Here is a 27,332-nt window from a genome sequence, read left to right as displayed (position 1 = left end):
TGAACATAATAAAGATGTAATAGTTCAAAGGAGCAGGTTATAGACTCATAGACTTTAAGGTCAGAAGGGACCATTATGATCATCTAGTCTGACCTCCTGCACAATGCAGGCCACAGAATCTCACCCACCCAATCCTGTAACAAACCCCTAACCTATGTCTGAGTTATTGAAGTCCTCAAATCGTGTTTTGAAGACCTCAAGCTGCAGAGAATCCTCCAGCAAGTGACCCGTGCCCCAGGCCGCAGAGGAAGGCAAAAAAGAGACCCGACCTGAAGTAGGAAGAGTTAACCCAAGATTTTCTTTAAATGGCTCTTTTTTGCCACCATATAGGCCAAGGGATCTATTGAATTTAGTTTTGAAAACATAAATATATTATGCCTATATTTTCGAGGATGACTAATGATTTTGAATGCCCAACCTAAGACACCTTAAAGGGGCCAGATTTTCAAAAGATGGGTGTCCAGCGCCTTCTAAGAAGGCAGGGCCTTCTTAAGTTTCTCAAATTGGGTGCCAAAACAAAAACCGCACTCATTACTTTTGAAAAATTTAGACCATATTAGACTTTTCTGATAAGAATCACCCTGTTGGCTTAAGGTGACCACTGACAGTTAGCAATGAGTTTCTTCTCCCCCACTATACCCTTCCGTTTTTGTCTCCCTTCCACCACACCCTTAGTGTGAGCCCCACATGAAAAGAAAAAATTGTTCCTAGCCTTTAATCTGGGATGAGATAGCCTGGAAAAAGCAACTGCAGTTTTTTGTATAGTCAGAGCTGCCGCTTTATTTTCTTTAAGTTGTGCTGGTGGATAAGATGGTAAAGAGATGGCTGTGAGCCAACACTGCAGCAGAACCAGTTATCCAAGCTACAGTTACAATGCTGAATCAACCAAATTACTGCAGCTGACAGGTATGTGGTTGATATCTGTGATGTAAATACTGAGACTAAATTAACTTCTGTAGCCTAACGGAATTTTATACACTATTTGAAGGATGGGGTGAAGAAAATTCAGATTAGATTAGTGTCATGGTATAGTTTCAACCAATAATGCTAACAATTATTTTAAAAGAAAAACAACAACAACAAACTAGATCTCAAACATTTCCATCTGTAACAAAATGAAGCTACACAGTGACAAACTGTGGTGGTAAAAATCTGATGTTTTTCTGTTAACTACACAAAAACAAATTACTTCTCCGAGCTCTTCCCCAACCTCCAGCCTCCTCCCTCCCCCTTTTGCAAAAACTAAAATAAATCCCAGACCTACTATAACTTGACACTGATCCCATACAGAAAGCAGTTGGAGAGCAGGGTGTTTATTCTTTTCTGTTCTTTATTTTTTGAGCAGCTATGCAATCCATGATCTATCCTGACGTTTCACAAGTCAACCCAAAACTGTGTGTGAAACAAACCAAGGAATCTACTTTGATGTAACAGCAGAGTGTGTGTGTGTGCGTGTTATTAGGCACACACTCACATCAGCTTTGTCACATTTTTTTACTGTAACAAGGAACTGGTTGTCCCTGCCTCCCAAAAAGGTAACAGTATGAAAGATAAGAAAACCTACTTCAGTGGTCTTATTTCCATTCCCTGCTAGAGGGACAGGGATCTTGAATTAAAATATTTTTGACTACGATAGTTAATGTCCATTTTCTGAGAGAGAAGTCACCATTTAAATAGCATGTCCTGAGCTTTCTAGTAAACAACTATTTTATTAATAATTAAAAGTTTCTCTGTTCTCTTACTGATGTTTAGAAGGGTCTTTTGTGCAGATCCAAGCAAACTAAACGTATTTTGGCCCACCTCTTTCTTCCTCTCCTTCCCTTCTATGTATATATTTATGTGCTGGCTATTGTGTTTCAGCTCTGCTGCAGCTAATACTAGTAAACACTCTCTTGAAAAGACTGAGTAAGAGCATTCCGTACAAGAATTATGGTATCGTTCTATTACAAAAGACAGGATCTGGAACTGACCAACAAGTGAAACTAACAATAAAGAGAGTCCAGTCAAATGTCCAAAGTGAACAAGCGGGGGATGGGAGGTTAAAGCAAAGGAAGAGGGTAAGGAGAAGGAAGAACCAACATTTCTCTCTCAGGAATAGTTATCTTATGTGTTAATTGTAACACTAGTTAGGTACAAAATTTTTAGATACAAGTGTGATGTTTTTGAGTGAGTGTCCATTTTACTTACAGACCATCCCTTCTGAGAAACCAGATTCTGCAAAGCAACATACCGTCCCAGTCATGAGACAAATGCAGTTACAAGAAAGGTTGGTATTCTAAACAGCATTTCATTTCCCCCACCCTTCAGTTTAAACAATTAGTTTCAAATAATGTGAATTAATTTCCTTTAAATTAAAATGCCAGTGACATTCTCTCTCATTTGTGTAGACTTTCAAGAGAATCACAAGCAAGATCCATTCTGGAATAAGACCATTTTGAGGCCTTGTTTTTTATGGCTACTTTATGTTAAACATTCAGTTCCAAAGGAACTGCAGCATAATTTGATATACCAGATAGTTATTGATTGTTGGTGGACAAACTGTTGGGGAAGCTAGCCATATGTGAAACACAGAGCTAGATTAATCTATAATAGCAGCTAGAAAAGTTTCTAATTAAACACATTATTTTATATATCAGAGAGAGAGAGAGAGAAAGCATGAAATCTAATCACATACTTGAAGGTCTTTTGTTTCTGAACCACCATACCACCCAACATGTCTCATCTACCAAATAACCAGAACTAATTTTCTCTCCTCCCTTCCCTAACATTAGCACAACTGCAATCATAGCAACAAGAGCAAGATTGAGGTAAAAAAATATAACCACTGTGAACATTTCCATCTGCATCCCACTGTCTTCGGGCTTCTCTACGTATTGACTTCATGTATGAAGACATATTGTGACAATGAAAAGAAGTTTTGCTCTAGTGCATGGGCTGTTACTTTTATCAAAATGGTCTCCACTGAAATACACTGCACATACCGCTGTGTCTGACGAACTGGGTATTCACCCATGAAAGCTTATGTGCCAATATGTCTGTTAGTCTATAAGGTGCCACAGGACTCTTTGTTGCTTTTTGCACATACCCCTGCCACCTGTTATATGTATATAGCATTCTTAATGCCCATGTTTTGATCACTATCCTTCCAGACAAAGATTAGATGGATTCCCTACAAAGATGGCAAGTGGCTCTGAATGGGGCCAGGGCCAGGGTTTGCTATTAAGTGTACTGTCCACCAACAGAGGAACATGCTTCCTCTGACATATTCCAAAACCAATATACAACAAATTAAAACAAAGCAAAAACACTCAAACTTATATACCAACTCAAAAGAAGAGCCACACACCTCACTTCAGTTTGATGGAGGAAAATGAAATTTCAAGAAATACCACAACGGAACACAATTTTGAGAAGTCAGAATGATTGGCAGTGAATTCATATTTTCTAATCTGACATGTGCTGGAAAATAAATTATTCTATCACAGTAATCTGTACTATCTTGTGTAAATGAGAGTTTTTGTTTAGACCAGACATCCACCTCAGCATGTTATGAAACACTACTATTAAAGTAGACATTAAACAATTGTAAAGGGGATTTATTTACATTTCCCCAAAATTGAATGTTTGTAGCAGATCAATAAGATAAATTTAGGACAGACTCTGCATGTCATGGTTTAACTCTCCAACTTAAAGATAAGAGGAAGTCAATCAAGTACATGAAAGGTGCAGATGTGGTCAGAAATTATTGGTGTTCATTTGGGGAAGGATAGTACAAATTAGAGACTGAATTCCTTACATCAAACATTAATGTAAAATAAGTCATACTGAAGCTGCAGATTTTATTGTTCTGGGGAGGATTCACCAAGACAAAAAAAAAAGCCTGAGTCTATTTGACTGGCCTAACTTTGCTTTAAAACTTATAGAGCAAGAAGCTCTTAGAAAAGCAGTCAAGTCAGTAGGACTCAAGAAAAACCTTTAAAAGTCATAAAGGAATTTAAAATGAGGTTTGTGGCTAGTTACATTCAACAGCAGTGTCAGCTACAGAAAGGAATAGCTATCAAAAAGAACATCTGATTAGCATGCTGGTTTATGATTTTTTTTTTTACTATAATGACTCAGCCTATTATTTTCAAAGTTTTTAAAAGATATATTACTACACGTTCTGCAAATAAAAAGCCTACGAAGTTTTAAAAGCAGCAAAGAGTCCTGTGGCACCTTATAGACCAGAGGTCGGCAACCTTTCAGAAGTGCTGTGCTGAGTCTTCATTTATTCACTCTAATTTAAGGTTTCGCGGGCCGGTAATACATTTTAACGTTTTTAGAAAGTTTCTTTCTATAAGTCTATAATATATAACTAAACTATTGTTGTATGTAAAGTAAATAAGGCTTTTAAAATGTTTAAGAAGCTTCATTTAAAATTAAATTAAAATGCAGAGCACCCCAGACTGGTGGCCAGGACCCGGGCAGTGTGAGTGCCACTGAAAATCAGCTCGCGTGCCGACTTCGGCACCCATGCCATAGGTTGCCTACCCCTGTTATAGACTAACAGATGTTTTGGAGCATGAGCTTTCGTGGGTGAATACCCACTTCGTCGGATGCATGTAGTGGAAATTTCCAGGGGCGTGTGTGCGCGCGTGTGTGCGCGCGCGCAAGAAGCAGGCTAGATAACGGCTACCCCTCTGATACGAAGTTTTAGCTACTTTAACATATTAAACATGAACATTAGATTTCTATGGCCATTCTATGAAAGGCAATCATGTCTAAAAACTACTACCTTAAGTTTTCAACACCCCCCCTTCAAAAAGGCACAAGCTTATAGATCTGCTCAAAATTATGGAGGAGAATAAACTCCTTTACAAAACAGTGTAGTGCTTGTAAGACAGGTAAATAGGTCAGAAGCTCATCTCCTACCTGAGTTAACTATTTGTCAGTCATCTAATTAGGAGCTAAATAGGAAGCAGCATCAAACAAAAGCTGGCAGAGAGAGGTCTGTTCTGTTAACACTGACTTTTTCTAATACATGCCCACATCTGGTACAACAGTCCCAATTTTTTCATCTTTCAACTGTCATTTAGATCTAGAGGTCAAGGTCTACAGTGCGTGTTATCAGCGGGATACACAAAAGTTCTTTAAAAGCAAAAAAATAACCCACGCGTGTCAGGGTCCCCCCCCCCAATACAGAACTGGGCTCAACGATAACTGGAAAAACAGATCCGGGATCCCACCCCAGCAGAGGGTGGCGAAGAGCGGCGTTTGCCCGCCTGACTTGCCAGCTGCTGTGAAGCGCCCAGCGTGTGAACGGAACACACGGGACGGGTCCGTACGCAGCGATCGCCCCGCACGGGCTGGGCCGAGTCCGGGGGCAGGGTCGGGGGTAACCCAGCGACCCGCCTCGCCCCTTCCCAAGGGCACAGGCAGCAGGGTGCGGGGCAACCCCCAGCGGGGGAGACGGGGGGCGCCCGCCTGTCTGGGCTTCCCCCCGCCCGGGGATGCTGGCGAGCCCCGGAGCCTGTAGCGGGCAGCAGCGCCCGGAGCGAGGGGAGTGTCTGTCCGACAGCCGCCGCAGGCGCCTCCGACTTACCTTCATCGTCGAGCTCTAGTTTCTCCAGCATCCCTTCGGAGGCGGCCGGGGGCTGAGGAGAAGCCGGAGCCGCCGCCGCCGCAGCTGCTGCTGCCGCCGCCGCCTGCGGAAGGGGGAAAGCGGAGAAGGGGATCAGCATCCAGGCGCGGACCTACCGGACCCGCGGCGGCATCGGACGCAGCCCGGCGTGGCGGCGGCTGAGCCGGTCTGAGGGAGGGGAGTGGCCGCTAGCCCGACGCCGTGGAGGGAGGGGGTTGCCCCTCCGCCTGACGGGGCTCGATTTGTGCTGTCTCCTACACGCACTGGGGGAGGGGAGGAGGCGGGACCTCGCCCAGCCCATTAACCCTTTGCACCCAGGCCGGATAGGGCTCTGTCCGTTCGAGAGGCCGCAGGCCTGTGACGTGGGAGGTCTCGCGTCTCCTCAGCATCCTTCTAGTCAGCGAGCCGCCGTTTACGTCCGTTAGATTCCACGGGCAGCCAAAAGAACCTTTGGGGGAGAAAGTTCCACCCCGTTCCCCTCGCGGTCCCCCTGTCTGGGGCCTGACTGGAATTTGGAACATTCCGTTTTGCTGCAATCAAGCCGGCTGCTCCGCACAGGAGGGAAGGTAACTACCATTCACACGAGGGGGAGGGGGAAGGAGAGCGGTGATTGTGCTATTGCTACCAAGCCCGCCACCTTTCCCCGTCCAGCCTGCAAGGCGAGGGCGGGCTGTTAACGCTGCCTGCCGTTCTTCCCAGGGTCGGGGCAAGGCACCCTGAGAGGAGGAAACCCTTCCCCCCTCAGCCGGAGTTGGTGGTGTCCGATGTATTCACCTGCTAAGGCGGCGGTGAGCAGCCAGTCCCACTGCTGTCTAGCAGGGGAGGCTGGATCCCGCCTCCCCCCTGCCAAGGGTGGGCCACCTTCACGGGGCAGGTATTTCTCAGGCTGTCGTGCAGGCCAGCCCCTGCTGCAGTCCCCACCCTCCCAGGCACGTCCCAAGGTCCTGCTGTGCCTGGAGACCCCCATCCTCCACTCACCACATCCCACAACATGCCTCCCACACCCAGTGATGAGCTGCCAAAATCTTAACAACCGGTTCCCTATAAAAAAGTTCTGATTTAAAGGGGGAGACATACCCGTGGGGCTGGGGGCCCCTGCAGGGCCTGGGCCAAATGCCCCACTTGCCCCCTCCCCTCTGGCCAGCCTTGGAGCTTGCAGCAGGACACCTCCCCTCCCCCTGCCACCTTGCCGGGCCTCTCAAAAAAACGGCAGCAGGATGACACTAGAGCTCAGCTGAGCTGCCCAGCTGATGCCCGTGGCTGGCCACTCTGCAGCTGGGGGGAAGTGGGGGAAGGGCTGGGGGAGCCTCAGCCTCCCCAGCTGGGAATCCTGGGAGCCACAGGATGGTCAGGCCCGTGGACTGGAGTTCTTTGCCCACCCCCGGCCCTTTAACAAGTGGTTCTCCACAGAGGTCTAATTTTAGCAACCGATTCTTAGGAACCAGCTCCAGCTCACCACAGCCCACACCTACTGTAGCCCCAGCTGCCCAGGACAGTGAGGGTCCCAGCCTGGCTGTGGCACTGTGAGATACACAAGAGTCAGATCCCAGCACTACAAGGGGCCCACAACATTCAGCAAGTCCCAGCATGCAGTGGTCCAGCTTGATGTGAGGCTGCACTGCATGTCAGACTCTTGTCTGGGCAGGCCCCATTTCTCTGAAGTAAAGATTAAGGTTAGTGTCATCTGTCCTATTCTGTACTCATTAGACAGAGAGGCTGTGGTAAATGAAGCTGTAAGGAGTGTGGGGACTGGATTTTGGAGAGATGGAACAAGTGGAGTAGTCTTCATGCTCCTAGCAAGTTACTGTACCGCCGGGCAAAGTTTGGACACCCTGCTCTAAAGTGAGCATTCCATTTTCTTGATTGGTTTCTGCTACGCAGGTGCTATAGCTTGTTTAAATACAACAGATCTTTTCCATGTTAATGACCAGGAGTAAAATATTTTAAGGTTCTTATTTTACCTCCACTTTTCTAAGTCTGTTCATATAAAGTACACATTTTTTAAAGAAAGGGTAGTTACCACTGGAAAAGTTTATCAAGGGATGAGGTAGATTCTTCATCCTTTGAAGTCTTTACATCCAGATTGGATATCTTTCTAAATGAAATGCTCTGGTGCTCAATCAGAAGTTATGGTCCTGATGCAAGAATTAATGGGTGAAAGTATATGGCTTTTATTATGCAGGAGGATAGACTAGATGACCATAATGAGCCTTTCTGGCCTTAGAGTCTATAATTTAAAAAATGAATATCCTGAAGTTGCTAGTCACTAAAGTGTGGATGCCTTAGAAATGTTCAGCATAAATCACATTAGCAGAGACAGGGTAATGCAAATAAAGTTTACGTTATCAACCTTCTGAACTAGTATATACTTTTTGTGGCCCAAAATCTGATTGCTAGCAATCAGAAAGAGACAGGTCCAAGGGGATTTGAGGAGTTCTCCTTACCTTGTTACCCCTTCTGCCTCTTCCTGGGAGTTTTCAGTTTAGTTCTTAATAGTTGTCACAGTTTCATCTCTACCCTCTTATTTAACTGCCTTTTCCTTGGACAGCTACTGTCTTATTTGTCCGCAGGGCTTCAAAGGAAGCATTCCTTCTCCTTAGAAGTAGGTTCTCTGTCCCTTGCTGAGCTGTGGCAGCAGATGCTAGTGGACATTAGAAATGCCCCATGTTGCAGAGCATGGTGCTTCAAAGGAGTCATAGCAACCATGTAGAGAATACTAAGTAAGGCTTACTTGGCACACAAGCACTGGCTGCTGAAGGTAAGGAAGTTTTCCAAGGAGAAGGTAGACAGAGGACTAAGGCATTCAATATTTCTTGCTTTCCAGCAGAATAACATGCACAAAAAAATAGAGAACACCACAAAACGTGTGTTAGTGAGAGTTAAGGGTTAAGAAGGGAGTACAGAACCTTAACAATTCTAGCACAATTCTGCATGGCAGCTCCAAACAAGGAAAATAAGATCCTCGGGGGCTAGGTGACTGCTTTCTACCCCTAAACAAATCCCTTCCAGTGGACATTAATATGAACCCTCACTTGCTCAGGAAGTAGGAGTGTCCAATTCTTGGTCATAAGACAGACCACCATGAGGACACTGTGTCAAGTTTAACTCCAAACCACTTGTGTGTTGTTTTTTGTAATGGCAAAATATTGTTAATGTATACCTCAATGAATACTGCAGCTGATCAGCCATATAAACACCACCACTACTGAATACAGTAACCGTAGTGCCACAGCCAGGCTGGGACCCTCAGAACATCCACAGCATTTTAATTATATCTTTTATTTGAGCTGTGCTTAACCCCCCCCCCACATACAATTTTCCTTTATATCACTTGTCTTGATATTGATCAGGGTAAAATGTGCTTCTTACCAAATTCGTTTGTTTGTTTAAAAAAGAACCTCCAAACCATCACAATATCACCCCAACTCAAATATAACCCAGTGCCTATGGTGGCCCCTGCAGTTCTGTGGGGAGCTATCACAGCTCCAGCTGGTGAGGCGCTGTGAAAATTCTGGGGGGAGGCGCAAAGTCAAGGAAGGCACCTACCCCCCGTCACATAGCAAATGACACCTCTGTTTGGAAGAATGAAAAGTAAACTTATCAGAATGAGGACCGCCACTGATGTGTATCTTAACAACAATATTTACGTTGGAGAAAAGACTGTGAAATAAGGTTGCCATCTCTGAGTTACAAAAAAACAAGACATCTGGAATGATCCTGAGCCAATAAAACTGGGCAGCTGATACTGAACACCCTTGCAGACTTTCCAGGACAGCTACCTCAAAAAATAAAAAAATAAAAAAAAATCCTTGGAAAACCTGGACAGGTGGTGGCCCTACTATGAAAGTAAAACTTCCAGTAAAGAATACATACCTTTCAGGAGAAAAATTAATACTGATGTGACTAAAATAGTAATAAAGGATGTGTTTGCAGGATCAGAGAATTAATTACAGAAATCTGGTTTATTTTTGAATTAAAAAGGATGAAAATTATATATAACAGAGTCCAAAAGGGTATTAATTGTCATAGCAATATCATAGGGTATGTTTCTAGCGAGGTCCTTTGGGGATCAGTTCTTGGCCCTAAGCTATAATATTTTTATTAATTACCTGGAAGAAAACAAAATCATTTAAAAAAAAAAAAGCATATGTTGTTTGTAGCTTAAATTTAACACACACACCCTGAAAGTACACAATGTATTTTACCTGCTATAGTACATAATAAGCCATAAGAAGACATTTAGGCCCAAATCATGCCATAACCTCAATGCCAGCAAACTTCACAAGCCTGACTGCAGGATCAGAATGTAATTTTTTTTCTGGGGAAAACTGTATCCAAGCTGAGAATATTAAGACAAATTAAAGATAATTATTAACCTCTAGTAATATTTGCTAGTGTATACGTAACGCTACATTGCAGATGGCTGTTTTACCAAAACATCACTGTGCTACAATTGCCTCTGTACTGCTCATAAATGCAATGGAAACTGAGAATCTCCATCCTTGCAATGGAAACTCCATCTTTCCCTCACCCCTGTGAGCTAGCCTAGCAGTATACTGGCATGCTAATATTCTAAGATCAATGAACTATGTCAGCATAATAGGATGAGTTATTAAGGTCTAGGAGAAAAATCTGTCCTACCCCAGAAAGGCTGTAACTCCCATTACATTGATATAATATGGCATAACGTAGGAACATCTGTGTATTTAGACTATTTAATCTGCTGCCACAAAAGATTTCTAATAGCTCCTTTAGTCTACACTAGGTATAGTATAGACTAGTTTATACTAATACATAGTATGTATTAATATACTAAGGCCTTGTCTAGACTAGGAGTTAATGGTATAATGTTAGAATGGGTTAGATAACATGTTTGAAGTCTACTGTAGGCAAGGCAGAGTATACTTGAACATGTATTAAGATTACTGAGTTAGAGCCTAGGCTCCCCATAGGCTAATCACATATCAAAGGCAGAGTGTGCCTGGTCTGCATTTGACTTCTCAAATATGTTAGAACATGTCTCTTTCTCGAGTGCATCTCTTCAGTCACAGCTGCCATAAAACCAACTGAGTAAATTCTTTACCTCTCAGGGGCACATACCCATGGTCTCTCGAGACTGAAGGATGCCTACTACTACTAATACGTCTTTAATCCTAATCTAGACAAGGTTTAAAGCTATTACAAAGCATTTGGGTTTTAAACCAACAGTGTTCAAAATAATTTAAAACTTTAGATGCTATGAGCCAGATTCTTCAGTATGCTGCAGCTCCTCTACTTTGATGTGTTTTTATTGTGTAAAGGAACAGTGCTCCTGCCATACATACTGGTATCTTTCTGATATACTTTAATTTCGTAAAACATTTGTTATCCATTATTGCAAAACAAAACTTAATAAATGGTTGGTTTATGTTTTAATATATATTTTTGAAAATTGTCTGAGCATTTTCCTTCTATGTTAGGTTACAGCTCAGAAGTTATGAGCGTCTTAAAAACAGGTTTACAACCAGAATGTTGACACAGATAGAACCTTAATACAGCTCTGCTAGCAATCTTTATGGAGGCAAAGTAAAACAAACAACTTACGGTTAGTAGATTAGCAAAACTCATAAAAATGTGATGTAAACAAAAGAATTTTCGGAAGGGGAGAGCTTAAATCATAGTAGCAAATTGCTTATTTTTTATCGCTGTGTTCTTTCTCTAATGGTTTAACATTAAAATGAATGGGAATTACTCATATTCTGAAGGGGGAAATCTATCCCCTGGATTTTATATACACTTATATATTAAAACATTTAACATTTTCATCTCCACAGCTCTTTACACACAATTAATTAATTCCCCAAGCATTTCTGTAATTCATATAACTAAGTATTATCCCAACTTCTCAGATGAGGAAATTGAAGCAGGGAGGGTCTGATTTGCACAAGACCATAGAGGAAATTAATGAAAGGGCTGGGATTAGAATTGGAGAGTTCTTGTCTCCCAGGCCTGTGCTCAGGCCAAACAGCCCTGTCTGTCTATGTATTGCCATGCAGGAAACACTGTTTTCATTCACAATTTCATGCCCCATGTAAGCATCATGGAGATCGAATGTTAAGTATGGTGGAAACAGGAAAGAAAGGAGCAAGTACCTAATGCTGCTAAACAGTGTCCCCTTAACTCAATTCAAGATCACTCACTGGCTCTGAAAGAAGTCCCATGCAGTCCTGCTTGGATAGCAAATGCTATATGGGAAGCAAAATAGGGGATCCCCTAGGAGTTCTGAGACCGACATACTGAAAGGTAAACCCAAAACACCAAAAAGGCCCAAAGCTGCATTCTTTATCACCCAAAATCTAATTGATTTCAGTGATGGTTTTGGTTGTGGCTTAGGCCCTAAATGTATGAGTGACAATTTCAGACTTAATATGTAAAGCAATCCATCATATGTATAAAAAAAAACCCTAAATGTTAGTGTGGAAATGGAAAGTTAACGTATCCACCATGTTCCTCCCTACCAACTATCCTTTCACATTCATTATCACTCCAGCCCATTGGAGCCTTCCAGATTTTCTTGGCCTTCATGCAGGTCATGAGGGGAATGAGGCACAGGGGATGGATCACTTGATGATTACTTGTTCTATTAATTCCCTCTGGGGCACCTGGCATTGGCCACTGTCAGAAGAGAGGATACTGGGCTAGACAGAACTTTGGTCTGACCCAGCATGGCTGTTCTTATGCTCTTATTACCATTTTGAGGTAAGACTGAACTCTTAATTATCAGCATGTATACACATAGATATAAAAACATGAGAAGGATTTTTAAGAAGTTCAACCAGTCCAAAAACGTGAACCCCAAAAACTTCAAAAAAAATTTTTTTTTTATTTTGCAAAAGGCTTAAAAATTCTCTTTCATAACAGGATGCAGCCTGTCAAATTTCAATTGGTTTGCTTTGGTTTTTTTGCCACATTAGAGGAGGCTGAACATCAGCCTTATAATAGAAGGCTTGCGTCATCTTAACTATTACGAGATGACTGATCTCCATATTAATAAACTAAAACAGTGATATTTACACTCTTGCATTTACAGCTCTTAATCACTTTAATAATCACATGGAAAAATAGGTGTTTCTACTCAAACCAATATACACTTTTAGCCATTAGCATGTAGCCAATATATGTAACTAAACAGTACATCCCAATGAATTTAGAAATCAGAACTAATCCTTTTACTTAATTTAATTGCTTTTCAAAAGTTGATGGATAATTTATTAAAATTGGACATCAGTTAATTCTCTCATACGCCAGGAGACTGCTTCTGCACAGATGTAAGGATCCCAGTGTACTTACAACTAAGAACTGGGAACTTGGCATGAAGAACTAGCTCCATCATCTCATCTCCCATGGGACTCTGGTTGCATGTAATGATCTGCCTATGCACATTTGATTTCAGAATCGGAGACTAAGTGAGCAGTTGATAATCCTTAGGGAAATATGGGTAACATTTATTTGCTTTTCATAGGAGATGAAAGAGTACACCCAGGCCACAATTCAGCAAAGCATTAAAACATTCTTAAATCCATCCATATTCAGGAATGCATTTAAACACATTCAGTTTAAATGCATGCTTAAGCACATGCCTAAAGTTCAGCAGGTATTTCCATGTTTTTCTGAAAAGGGATGGACTGCTGAATCAGGGCCCCAATGCAGAGGAATGCAGAGTAATCACTAGAGACCAGATTCTGATACCACTTACAGTGGTGTAAAACTGGAATAACTCTGTTAAAGTCTATGACTCAAGGAATATTCTTAAAAGGCTGAAAACAGTTCTAGTTAGTGTCAGAATGTTGCCATGAGTAGTTTTCTTGGTTAAGCTTTTTCTGTTAAACTTGAACCCACTGGTGTCCGTGGCAAAAATCCCACTGGCCTTAATGGGACTAGGATTTCACCCCATGTTGATTATTCTAGTGGTTGCCAGGTCTCATAAGGACTTCTAACAGACGATTCTTGATGTTCTGTGGATTACAGTTTTTGAACTAAGTGCAGCACAGTGTCTATATTACTAAATAGAGCTGACTACTTAAATAAGTAAATTTACTGTATATGCTCCCCAGTGTCCACATCGTCCAACACATTAATATCAAAGAGCTGGGACAGAACTGGGGGAGGTTTTGACAAGAGGACATTTCTTCTGTTTTTGCCCGCAAACACCACCAGGGATAGTGTTGGCTTTGGGCCCCATTTTATCTAAACTCTCCCAAGTTTAAGGCAATATATATACTTTTGGATCATCTCTAGAAACAAATTTTTAGGCTTAGTATGTAAATTCTAATTGAATACTCTGAGTGTTTCCTATATAAGAGCGGGTTAAATCACCTTCTACAAATAAACACATCTTTGTTTGCCTTTTTCCCAGAGAACCAGCTTTCATTTTAAATTAAAATACTCTAAAGCAAGTTGTGTTTGAATAATACAAAAGGTTACATATTAATCTGCAATGATGGGTAAAGACTCAGAAAAACTTTGTTGCAAACGACAAGTCTGTTTGAAACAGATTTACTAAAGTATTGCAAGAAAAGTCTTAGCTGTCCTTCATTAAAAAAATGTGTATTCCCAGACATGCATCAAAAGATGTCCTAAAAGCATTTTCACTACTCATTTCTTCCTTAGCAGAAAAGGCATTGACATTAGTGTTCCCGTTATGCTTGGGGAGCCAGTTGTACAACTGATAGTTTAACAGTAAAGTTTAATGTCCTTGCAAGTACTTCAAAGAAGAAAAAATAACCCTTGCTTTCTGAAGCCTAATAGATTGGAGAGCCACAAGAAGGAATTCCTATCTAAATGCAAATCAAGGCACAACCATCTTGAATGCACGAATAGTTACAAATGGTAATTTTCCCACCATTTGCTAATGTTACATGCTACAATTATAGTCTTACACAACTGGAGTATTTAACAGCTATTCTCTTCAGAATGCAACAATGCATATTTTAGTTTTTTCTAGTCATATAAGCAGCCCAAAATATTCTTCTTATGTAGCAATTTGTTTAAGCAGATTTAATTTAAAACATTGTTATTCCTTGTTTCTGGTTTAATTAGTTTTGCTCCAGAAATACATAAAGGCTAAAGCGGTCAGAAAAGAAAAAGGGCTAGATCTGCTCGCTGAACTATGAACAAAGTCTCCTACTTGTTTGCTAGAGTGTGAATTGTGTAGAACTGATTTTCATAGTTTATTAGCAGTCTGGTGCGGTGGATGTAGTGATCCTGAGGTTAGCACCACAATTGGATTCTTCCCCTTCCCAAAATGGGAACTGCATGTAAACTATACAATGAACTTTGGGCACACACATTTGCAATCCACCCGAGTGCAAAGACACATGCTCCTCAACACCACTAAAACCCTGGAGTGGAGATGTCTGGGTGATTTTGCACAGAACAGCTGTGCAGGAAGTGTGGAGTTTCCAATAAAGGATCTTTGTACACAAAAGTCCAGATTTCCCAGGGACAGCAGATTTCACGGTCCATGATGCATTTTTCATGGCAACAAATTTGGTAGGGCCCTATACATTGATGATATCAACTGAAGAAAAGGGTCCCAGTTTGACAGTATCAGGCTGTTGCCTTCCAGCAAGGCTAGGCCCAATCCAATGCTTCCTCAGACAGTGGACTAATTACCAGGCCTACCTTGGCATGGTCAGAAGAGTATGTCTGGGGACAGAGTTAGAACTGAAGGTGCTACTGATTCACAAATTCCTGGAAACACTGATGATTACCATCAAACCGTTCTGGTAAAGGATACGCAGGGACGCTACTTGGAGTGGATTCTGCAGGTTGTGCCCACAGCATTGTATTCTCAGTGTGGTGCTGGCTCACTACTCCTGCAACGGTTGGTTCTCAGCAATTGCGCAACTGAACTCTGTTGTGTTTGGCTGGCAGCCTGCCCACTTGGCCTAGCCTGGTTCTTCTTGGAGCCGAGATTGGCCAATTGGCTCCATCCATATACCTTTCCTAGGCCAACCTCTTAGGGTAATGGTCTGCACAAACTGTTGGGGCTGGGATATAGGCGCCGGGTCTAGTAGTTGGAGCAGGAGTCAGGATTTGGAGTCGAGCCAAGGGTCAGAGCTGGAATCAGAATCATGAGTTGAGCCAAAGGTCAGAGTTGGAATTTGAGACTGGGAGCAAGGATCAAGAACCTGGAACAGGTCAGGAAGGCAGAAACAAGGCAGGGAAGCAGTAACCAGGAGTCAGGTGAGAAGGCAGGGTCCAGTGTAGCAGGCAGGTAGAGCCCAGATGTGTAGACAACTTTCTGTGTTTCTTTTTGAGTTTAAGTAGGAAGCCCTCACCTATCAGACGTCCTGGTGTTTCTCCAATCAAACCCTGGGAGAGGCCTGCCTGATGTAGTTTCAGGTTTCATGGTCTCTCCACTCGGCTAGTAGCAAGGCACTGGGTAGGAGCAGGCGGTGACCACTGATTGGAAATCCCAAGACCCAGATGCAAGACCCATGGAGTGATGACATTCTGCACCAGCCCCAAACAAATTAGTAAGGAAGGGGATGTCTCATCCAAAATACTACATTCAGCTGTTTTTCTTCCCCTATCTGGAGAGGATGTAATAAAATTCTCTCTAGTCTTAAAGGGCTTTTGAAACATTAGATGCTATAATTATTGTTATTTACTGTATGTGTGAAAGTGGTAGCAAACCAGACATTCCAGTTTGTATAGAACGCAGCATCCCAACCTGTTACCAGAACAAATCCCTGAGAACACTGCACACATCAGTGCTCCTTGCCCTCAACACCAGAAGTGAGCCAATGGAGAACAGAGCATTGAATTAATCTGAAAGGTCCTCAATGGGTTGGACCTCTCCATTCTTGACCCACAGCGACAGCTGTACTCTTCTGGAACAGAAGCATGCAGCTAATCATGCTGGAGGACAATGCTTGTGAGAACCTACAACTGTGAAATGACCTACATTACCAAGAATTAATGGCCATCACAAACCTTACCTCTTTCTGCTCTAAATGCAAGGTGCATTTCTTTGGCTTTGCTGTCTCTAACAAACTCGTAGCAACAATTTTATTTATTTTTTAAAAAGAAACCTTACCAATACAAGACCCTCCACTGCACATGACTCTTCCCCTGGAGAGAAGATAAGAGAACAAACAACAAGTGACATATTCAATCATGTTGTTTGAGTCACTTACTGGGGAAAGCCCTCAGATCATAGGTGCGGACTCCATGGGCTGGAGCATCCATGGGGAAAAAAATGGGGGTTGCTGAGCACCCACTGGCAGCCTCCTATCAGAACCTCTCCCTCCCTGCGCCTCCTGCCCTCTGCAATCAGCTGTTTTGCAGTCTGCAGGAGGCGCTGGGTGGAGGAGGAGCAAAGGATGCAGTGCACTCGGGAGGGGGAAGGACGGGGTGAGACGAGGTGGGGTGGAGTGGAGTGGGGGCAAGAAGAGGTGGGGCAGGGATGTGTGAGGGTGGGGTCTTGGGGGAAGGGGTGGAGTGGGAGCAGGGCCTGGGGCAGAACTGGGGGGAGAGCACACACACACACACACCCTGGCACATTGGAAACTCAGCGCCTGTGCCTCAGATACTATGGCGATGAGCATGATATAAGAACTGATCTAGAATAGTATATAGAACAGAATACCACTTCCTAAAGTGCAGGGCACATCCCCTCAGGGGACATAGACCTAGCTGGGGTAAAGGCACAGAAAATGTGTAAATTAAGATGTGTATGTATTTAATAACATACAGCAGGGCTGAAGAGGTGCACAATTGGTTTCATTTTCCCGAAGGGTGATTTTAGCTTTCAAAGGTTTGAGAAATTCTGGCCTTTCAGACGAGAGAAGTTTAAGGACAAGCTCAACAATCTACAGAGCATAATGGAAAACCCACCTGCTCCCACCATAGCCAAAGACAAGGAAATCGCGTGTGCACACACAAATTAGGAAGCAAAGTGCCCAAGGACTGGGAAAGGGAAAAAAAATAGAAAAAGAATTCACAATAAAGTCTGACATTGAGAACGTGATGCCATTCTTAATTACTGTATTTGGCACTTATATACTATGGTTGATGGGCCTGTTAGAAACAGTACATTTTTAATAATTTCTTTGTGAAGGAAGGGTTCCCTGAAAGGGTTTTTTCTCCATCTGCCTTGACACATCACTAGAAGTTTGTGTCCACCAGCAGTCCCAAGTAGGATTGGTTGGGTGGGAAATCCTTTCCCAGTTTACCAGCATTAAGTAGTCTCCCAGCTGCAGCTGTTCTGCCATCCTTATCCTTAATAGATATAATATTAATTTAAGCAGTTAATATATTAAAACAGTAGGCTACATTGTGCCTTCAGTTACACCTGTGGATCTCTTTTACTTTCAGTGGAATGTAGGGGTGTAATAAAGAATTTAGCCCATTGTGAACAATTAAAGAAACTATCACCAATCATATGTGCGTAGCAAGCTCAGAATCAGGAATAAGGAAAATGGATGAAATGGAGAACTTACTATTCTGAAGCATTTTTGCTATATTTTCCCTACAGTTCTATTGTTGAGAATCTCAGAGAATTGATCCTCCTCCCAAAGTCACCGGGAGTTTTTCTGTTGACTTCAATAGGAACAGTAACTGATCCTTAACAGAAAGGCTAACTTCAGGATTCTTGACCAATTATCTTGCACAAAGATAGAATGACCTTAAAGCATTGTGCCAGTGAGTTAACCACAAAACTTGCATTTTGAGCCAGAAAATTTTGGCATCTTAGTACAGCTCTTCCAACCAATACGTAACAAAAATGTAATGCTTTTGGTGAACATGTCTACAATATATAAAATGGAAACCATTTTTTACCTGTTTTGCTAGTAATAAATTAGGACACGCTAACACCTGATGAAATTGTTTTTGAGTACACATTTCAAGGCTGAATTGCAAAGGTTATATATTTGTGGGGAGAGAGCTAGAGGTATCTGGCTAAGATACCTGATGCTATAATACACATTACATACATCTACAAATGTAGTAATATTACTGTGACCCAAAAAACTCTCAATGCCAACTGGCAAGGGAGTTACAAGAATATCCTGTACATTCTGCTTCACCAAAGAATGTCATACGATATCTTCAACGAAAGCCAGCATTATGCGTGCTGGTCACCATTATCACCGTGAAATGTTTGTACACATACTACATAAGGAGCGATGTACGTATACCGAAAATGTGTTTTAAAGACCATATCAAGGCAGAGTTGACAAACAGGTCTTCTAGAGACACAAAGGGGGTGATATCTTTTATTGGACCAACGTCTTTTGGTGAAAGAGACACGCTTTTGAGCTACATAGAGCTCTTCAGGTCTCTTTCACCAATAGAAGCTGGTCCAATAAGAGAGATTATCTCACTCACCTTGTCTCTCTAATATCCTGGGACCAACATGACTACAACACTGCAAAAAACATGTTTTGTGTCTGAGGAAAGATGTTCATTCATTTGTCTCTGTCAGCATGTGAATAAAGCATTGTAAGCAAGCTAATACAATGGCTACACATCTACATATGAAGTAAACAGGGGGAGATGAAATCAAAAGGGCAGCAGCACACCACCATGGGAATTATCCTGACTCAGTACAGACAATGAACTATGGGGCTATAAGAAGGCAAAAAGACACCCTTTGATCCTCCACCAGGAAAGTAAACAGGCAGCGTGTTTACATTCTTGAAAACTGGATCTCTGCCTACCTCAGTGGAAAATGCTGCAAAAGGCTTTGGGTGAGAAACTTCTTTAGACAGGCAGTTAGCCTGTTAAACTAAGTTTAGTCTTTAGAAAACATGTTATGATTTTTATATGTAAAAAGCTGGTTTATCCAGCATGTTGTGGAAATGGGGGGTGCCAGTAAATGAAAAATGACATTTAACAAAGAAGGAGGGAGTTTGGGTGCAGGACGGGGCTTGGGGAAGCAGGCTGGGGTGAGGTGTGGGGTGCCGGATCCAGGGGGCGCTCATGTCAGGCAGCTCCCCCAGTGGCGACCTGTCCCAGCTGCTCCTAGGCGGAAGGGTGGCAGGCGGCTTCACACGCTGCCCCTGCTCTGCCTCAAGCATTAGCTCTGCAGCTCCCATTGGCTGGGAACCATGGCCAATGGGAGCTGTGGGGGCAGTGCCTGCAGGCAGAGACAGCAGGCAGAGCCGCCTGCTGTGCCTCCGCCTAGGAGCAGCCAGAACAGGTCTCCGCTTGTGAGGAGCCGCCCAAGGTGAACGCCCCCTGAATCTGGCACCCCATGCCCCAACCCGCTGCCCCCAACTCCCTCCTGTACCCAAACTCCCTCCCAGAGCCTGCGCTCCACTGCCGACCCCAAGCCAAATGGACTATAAACTGGAATTTCAATGAAGATTAGAAATGCCGGTTTATAGAGCTTTCTGGTTGGTGAAGTGCCGGATAAACAGCTTTTACTTTATTCCATTACCCTTACTCACTATCTCTTGAATCTTTGACCATTAACTTCTTGTTCAATGCTGATCCGGAGCAAAAGCTTCCCCTACTCTGCAAGTACCAGGGGTGGGGGGGCTCAACCCTTGGCTCATCCATGCCACCCCTGCCCCCAAGCTCCCACCCTTAACCTGCCTCTTCTTTCCCCCCCATCTTCCCCGCCCTCCTGCCCGTGGCAATCAGCTGGCTTGCGACGTTCAGGAGGGAGGGGGAACCTGCGCACCAAGTCCTCGCTCCTCCCCACTCCCTCCTGAACACCGGAAGCCAGCTGATTGCCGCAGGCTCTGGAGCTTGAGTCTTTCCAAGGCTGACAGGGAGGAACCACTCAAAGCCACTACAATGGCCTATGGAGGTAAGAGGTTTGTTTCACAGCTCTCAGAGCTTTGTACTAACCTAACTAAGAGACTACCTTGCTCCCTGTGCCATATTGCCACAGTTGTGATCAGTGAAGGTGCTCAAGCAAGAGTCTCTTTAGTATAAGAGAAGAAGCTGCTGACAGGGCCCTCTGATTTTGGCTATTTTGGGTTGAGGGAGGGAGTTCCAGATGTGGTGTCCATGGTATACTTACTGCAAGACTCCTTTAGAGAGACAGGGATACAATAAGGGCTATTTATGAAGGAAGGAGGTTGGTTTGGCTTTGGTGTTTCTGTAGTTGGTTATTGGTTATTATTATTTTAACTTATGAAGGTGAAGAAGCTGCTGGTTTTAATTTTATTTTGACTATATTTTTAACTTTTGGCAAAGTCACCTAGAGCTCAGAATAGGTGGTGGTGTTCGTGGGGGGAGGGAGAGAGGAGTTAACACCTATTATAGAAATAAAAAGTATTATTTAAGGCTCTCTGTAGACACCAGCCCACACCACTGCATTAGTTTATGTTTCTAAAGTTATTTTCACAACCACTAGAGATAAAAACATTTATTTAAAATAAATAATTAAAAGCCTACATTGTGGTTCACAATTTCATAGCCGGTGAACATGTATGCATACTAATTTGTGTATTGTGCTTTTATCAGAAAGTCCTATGCTAATTCTTTGAAAATGATCAGTTTTGAATATATTTCTGAATTGTTTAGGAGGAAACTCTAAACTTGGGGAGCCAAGGCAGTGATCCTGTATGTAAATTGTTACTTCAAGTCAAAGTCAAATAACAGGGTGGTGATTTATAAAATAATTTATTTCCTTCTTTAGTATTAAAGTGTATGGTTAATAGGAATACATGCTATCTATCTATCTATGGTATTTATATGGCCCCCATCACCATAGTATTGGAGTACCTCACAACTCCATGTGAGGTAGGGAGGTATTATCTCCATTTTTTACAGATTGGGAACTGAGGTCCAGATCCACAAATGTACTCAAAGGTAAATCCCAGTTTTGGGCACCACTGTGATACACAAAACCCTCACTCAGCTGCCTCCTTACCCTGTAAGTGCCTACACTCAGTGGCTACATTTTTGCTATAAAAGTTCTCTGATCACCTGAGTTTCTGTCTCTGCCTTAGTCTAGAAATCCAGATGCTTATCTCCCACTTTAGCTCCAGTGCGATCCACAAACTGGGGGAAGGTAGGCAGAAGAGTGTTATCTGACCTGTGAGACCCGATCTGGTAGATGGCCTCTAAGCACTCCTGCCAGATTGGGTCTCAATCAAAATCTGGGTGGGAATGGTGACCACCTTTCCACTTTTAGCCAAGTGGTTAGCACTACTCACCTGGGATGTGGGAGATCTACACTCAATTCCCCTCTCTGTCTGAGGAAGAAAATATTTGAACAGTGGTCTCCCACCGAATTTCAGGAGGGTTCTCTAACCACTGGGCTATGGGATATTCCGATGTGAAGCTCCCTTAATCTCTTCACTTTGGATAAATACCTAGAATCACTGGGCAAAAAGAGAGAGAGTGACTGTACAGCTTGGTGGTTAGGGCACCTACCTCCCACCTGGGAAGTAGGAGACCTAGGATTCAGTCTCTCTGCTCCAGTGACAATTTATACACAGTGAAACAACTTCAACATGAGCGATTAAGGGAGTCCCAAATCAGAATACAAGAACTGGATATGGTGGAGAACATGGCCTTCAGATCTGCCTTACACCAGCCAGTTGTCAAGGTGGAGGGAAGGCATGAATCCCCTCCCTCCGCAAATAGGCACCACCTCTGCCCAGCATTTGGTGAATTCAGGCAGGGCTGAGGACAAGCCGAACAGGAGTACTGCGACCATGAATCTCAGGCACTTCCTGTGGCTTGGCAATACTGCCACATGGAAGTAAGTGTTGTGAAGATCTAGGGCACCAAACCAATTATTTCAATCTAGCGAGGGAAGGATCGTCTCTAGGATGACTATATGAAATCTCATATAGTTGATGTATTTGTTGAGATTCTGAAGGTTGAGTACGGGTCTCATAAAGTTCCATGAGTAAAACCCCTTGCCCTGATGTTGAAGGGGACTTCTTCTATGGTCCCTAAAGCAAGTAACTTCTTGTGGAAGCAACAATTCGTGAACGGGCACCTGAAAAGGGACAGGTGGGCAAGTAGAGGAGATTAAGAAAAACTGAATAGAATATCACAGTTGCATAGTGCTTAAGACCTACTTGTCCATTGTTATGGCTTCCCAAGCATTGAGAAAGTGGGACAATCTGTCCCCAAATGGGAGAGAAATGACAGGAAGATTGCCAGTAACTTGACTGCTGTCCTCAAGGTGGAAGTCAAAAGGATTGCTTACCAAAGGATAACTAAGGACAAGTTGGCTGGTTGGAGTTGAAGCCAGAGGGTTTCTTCCTCTGATTTATGTCTCCTCTTTGGAAAGACATGTTGCCAGAAGTGTAAGTAGGTTGCCTGTAGCACTGTTGTAATACTGCTTGCCTGTAATACCGTTGATAGTGCTATGATTCCTGGGCCCTGTCCTGCCATCGCTTGGTGGCAGGTGTGTAGTCTCCTAACAAACAGAGTGTAGCACGGGAGTCTTTAAATGAGTGTAAAATCTCCATTTTTTTTTCAGAGAACAGAAACTGACCATCCAAAGGGTATAGTATGTTGGATGTCAGGGGCTATACTGGAATTTTTGTGACCAAGAGGTTCTTCTAGTTGTTATTGCAGAAGCTGTACCCTAGAAGAAACATCTGCTGTGTCAAGCGCCAACTGAATCACTGATGTGGCTGCTAGAGGACCTTCTGCCAGGAAAGCCTTAAACTCTCCCTTTGCATCTTCAGGGAGTTTTTCAGTGAATTTAGACGTGATCCAGTTTACAAAGTCATTCTTTTATAAATGAACCTGCTGATTAGCTATGCATGTCTGGAGAGACAAGGCAGAATAAATCTTTCTCCACAGCAAGTCAAGCCTCTTGGCCTCCTTTTCTTTGGGTGTTAATTTGAACTTGCCCTGTTGCAACCTCTCACTGGTGACAGTGACCACAAGGGAGTTTGGGGCCAGGTGGGAATAAATACATTCAAAGCTTTTCATGAGGACATAGTAATGTTTGTCTTACCTGTAGGAGCTAAGGAGTTTGGTGTGCATCACAAGGTCTTTGCTGGCTCCAAGAGAGCCTCATTTGCAGGGAGGGCAACCCTCCCAGGTGCTGACAACTGAAGAATGTCCAGAGCTTGTCTGTGTTCTCTTAGACAAACTTAGCTTAGGTGATCTTGATAGGACTTAAAATATTCCAGAATAGAGGAGGAGGAATCTGGATCCAATGAATCATCTGGTCAGGAGAGTGACAAAGCAATAGGAGCCAATGGATCCTCCTGTGGTAGGACCTGGTCCTGTGGTAATGGCTCAGTGAGAACAACATCTGCAGGTGCCCCCAATGTAGGAGGTTAAAGAAGTCAACTAGCCAAACAGTCTGGTGATCTCGACCTCAAGTGTGCCGATGATCAGGCCCTGGGAGACAGGAGGCCAGTAGGTACTGGGCCATAATGACCTGTCTGTATTATAGGAACGGTCCTGCTCTTGGTACCAATGTTCTCCCTCTGGAAACAGCCTGGAAGACTTACTAGACCAATGCCTAGGAGGAGATGGTGAAGTAGAAGACGATTCAAAAACAAATCACAAAGAGCCATTTGAATAATCAGTAGGCAATAGAGGAGCTAAACCAGAAGGGACCACTAGATGCTCTGATCTGTCTGTAGCCCAATGAGAAGAGTACTGAAGTCCACACTGTAGTTAGTATTGCAAATGCCCCACAAGGTGTTGAGCGGACTATGTCAACACTCAGTGCCGGGATGGACTTCAACACTGGTGCAAATGTATGGAGTACCATTTGTATCCTGTCAGAGAAATGCCCTGGTACCAAAGCTGTGGGTGCCAAGAGAGACCATTGTTGAAGTTGAGGCATAACTGAGTACTGACATGGAGAGTGTCAGTGCCAAAGATGGTATTGAAGTCACATCTTTTGTAGGCTTCCTAGCTGATACCGACACCAGCACAGATGGTAGCCTGTGAACCAAAGCAACAGATCCAAATGGGCCAGCAACAGCTGGGGCACCTCCACTACAAAGGACTCATGTACCACAAGAAAGCCTGGAACCGAGAGACAAAGCAAATCAGTTGCTGCCTGATAAGCCTGTGAACTAGTTGGTACTGACAGCTTCGGTGCCACAGTTGTGCGCGTTGGTTCCAGACTCAATGGCCATTCCACAGATGGTACTGGACTTGAAATTAAAGTAATGATATGTTCTTGCTGTGGTACCGGGGAGATATAGGTTAAGGGTCCAGCTCTACCCTGAGTACCTGAGGAGTCCCGGTGATGTTTCGAGCCCTTCTTTGAGGAAGAAGAGAAAGTCTCTCCTGAATCTGGAATGGTTCTGGCTGGTTTTATGGGTCCTCATTCATTCATCAGCCTTTTTCTCTGAGAAGAGCCTTCGTCATGAGACCTGTCAGAAACTACCATAACCTCAGCAGCTGCCTGAGGGGCCAGGCAATCTGACGAAGGTCCTGGGGCTGAAGTGGGCCTCATCACCTTCTGCATGAGGTGCTATGTAAGATTCAGATATCTGGCTGTCTGCGTTCTTTTGCTGAAAGAATGGCAGATACTGCACCTCTCTTTACTGTGTCCCTTGCCTAGACACAAAAGGCAGTGCATTTGGGGGTCATTATTTGGGATAGCTGCCCCACATGACAGGCAGTGCTTAAAGCCTGGTGAGAGCATACCACAGGGCTTCATATGAAATGAACTAGCTACTGGGTACTAACTGCTAATTACTAGCTACTCACAAAAAAGGCAGGGAGAAAACTCACTGATGCAGTAACCACACGGTAAACTTCACAATGAACTTTGACTCAGGCCATAGGTGTTGAGAAGGAACTGAGGAGGATTGGGGCAGTGCTGCCCTTATGTAATCTTGGGAGAGGCTATGAGGAGGTGTAGGGTGCATGTGTCACCCTGATGGTTTCTACTACAGAAAGCCCTCTGGCCTCAGTGCACTGGGCACATGTGCAGTTGAGTGGAATACGCATCTGTAATCAGTCAAGGAACTCTCAGATCCCAAGCTAATGCTCTAACTGTTAGACAACCCTACCTCACTCTGAATCTCTTGTTTTCATTAGCTCATTAACTGAAATGTTCTTTGTATCCCAAAACATTTCCACATGACTGCAACAGCCAAATGCTGATGCGTCTGCTGAAAGGTATAAAGAGCAGGCAATGGTATTCCCTCTTCAAAGTGTAACCTCCATATCTATAAAGGACTAAGTAGGGAAGAGAACTGTTAGGTGACCAGCTTGTGCTGCTCTCCCTTTGTACCGTCACGGGGGCTAAGAGCCTCTTGGTTGCTCTTGCTGTCTGTTTCTGAGGTTAAACACCGCAAGAGGAGAGACCATGTGTTTTCAATGGAGGTTCACACATCTGGAAGTTGCTCCCTCCAGAGGTCCATGAGAACCCAAATTTGGTAAGCTTCAGTCATAGTGTAAAACTTAGGGGCTAGGACAAGTTTTTGATTGACCCTACCAGAATGCTTAACAGATGTGGGCGGGTGAGATGCCTGTTACTATATTTTTTCTTTTGTAGGACTATTTCTTTGTAAAGGGCTGTTTCCAGTGATATAAGGGGCCCCGGTGCTGAGGCAATGGGCATCATTACAATTTCTAAATAAGTAACAATCCCCAGGCTTAGCCAGTAGCCCCCACCAACAGAAGGGCATCAGGGTGGTACCTTTGCAGCCAGCTGCTCTTAATGCTATCATGGCTGCCCAATGATTGAGCCTGACTTCACCAATTATTTCTGACTCATGGTCAAACTATCATCTCCTTCCCTGATCCTTGTCTTCACCCTCTTCCTATTCTCTTCCTTCACTCCTCATCTCCAATTTCTTGTGCTTGCCTCAAATCCATTATCCATTATTTCACTCCGCTTCTGCAGTCATCTTTTCTTCTCATCCCCAATATCCCTCCTAGTCATCTTTTAAATCTTTTAACAAATAAATTTATATAGGCCCTGATCCAGCAAAGCAATTAAAGCAGGGTCTTAACTTTAAGCATGTGAGCAATTCTTCTGAAGTCAACAGGACTATTCATGTGCTTAATGTTAAGCATGTGTTTAAGTGTTTTCCTGGATCAGTGCCATAATCATTTTCTAAACACAACCAAACTACGAACCAACAAAAGTAGTACATAGCAACCCAGAGCAACCACAAAATTAGGTATTATTGTAACCTTCATCTTACCTTCCCTCAATATCCTGCCTTTTGTATGTCATCATCACTAGTAGTGTTACGGCTACACTTAGACCCTATCCTGCAAACACTACTGGAAGTAATACTTACAACCATGAATGGTGCTGTTGATGCTCATGGGAATAAGTCCCACATGTGGTAATGTTTGCAGGGTCAGGCCCTTGCACAGTAAACTCCTCAGGTCAGGGATCCAGTTTATTATTTGTCTGCACAGCACCATGCACACACAACTTCAAATCATAATTTTTAACTTTTCCTGTTATGGGGCACAGGGAAATGGCATATTTCTAGATTTCCCCCAAGTCCCCCCACTTTCAGCCAACTTCTAATCTGAATAGTAATAATAAAACTTACTTATTTAATTGATTGTAACCCTATATATGCAAGTGATCAAGTTAAAAGCTCCTCTCTCCAGACAATTCTGACCCTGTCCCCTTGTTGTCATGACGTCCCTCTTCCCCAATACTCCCCGCCTTATGATTTGGTATTTTTACTGATTGTGCCATTGTTTTGTTTTTATACATTAGATTGTGAGATCTACAGGGCTGGGACCTTGTCTTATTTTTACAACGATAAAGAACGGTGCACATCTTTGGCAC

General features: G+C 43.3%; 1 protein-coding gene and 1 long non-coding RNA gene across 9 annotated transcripts in view; one reads left to right on the top strand and one right to left on the bottom strand.

Annotated features, from left to right (window-relative positions):
• The window catches only part of PRKAG2 (protein kinase AMP-activated non-catalytic subunit gamma 2), a 378,851-nt gene that overhangs the window by 85,730 nt on the left and 265,789 nt on the right, over positions 1 to 27,332 (bottom strand). For 5 of the 6 annotated variants that reach the window (XM_045003265.1, XM_045003264.1, XM_045003267.1 and 2 more), the window contains one exon: positions 5,582 to 5,684. In XM_045003265.1, the coding sequence (XP_044859200.1) occupies positions 5,582 to 5,684 (103 nt within the window). Of the gene's footprint in view, positions 1 to 5,581; positions 5,685 to 6,194; positions 6,213 to 27,332 lie in introns of those variants that run through there. The other variant, XM_045003266.1, reaches the window with a different exon arrangement.
• LOC123362780 lies at positions 5,434 to 23,387 on the top strand. Of its 3 annotated transcripts, none has more exons than XR_006576565.1 (4): positions 5,434 to 6,186; positions 7,328 to 7,462; positions 11,080 to 11,204; positions 23,067 to 23,387. It is a non-coding gene; the product is annotated as an uncharacterized LOC123362780 (long non-coding RNA). The 3 variants fall into 3 exon arrangements; XR_006576566.1 differs by lacking the exon at positions 5,434 to 6,186 and adding an exon at positions 6,203 to 6,408; XR_006576564.1 differs by lacking the exons at positions 5,434 to 6,186; positions 7,328 to 7,462 and adding an exon at positions 7,063 to 7,293.

This window comes from Mauremys mutica, chromosome 2 (genome assembly GCF_020497125.1).
Source record: "Mauremys mutica isolate MM-2020 ecotype Southern chromosome 2, ASM2049712v1, whole genome shotgun sequence".
Classification (NCBI taxonomy): domain Eukaryota; kingdom Metazoa; phylum Chordata; order Testudines; family Geoemydidae; genus Mauremys; species Mauremys mutica.
Note: the sequence above shows the minus strand (reverse complement) of the source record. Positions and strands in the feature narration are given on the sequence as shown.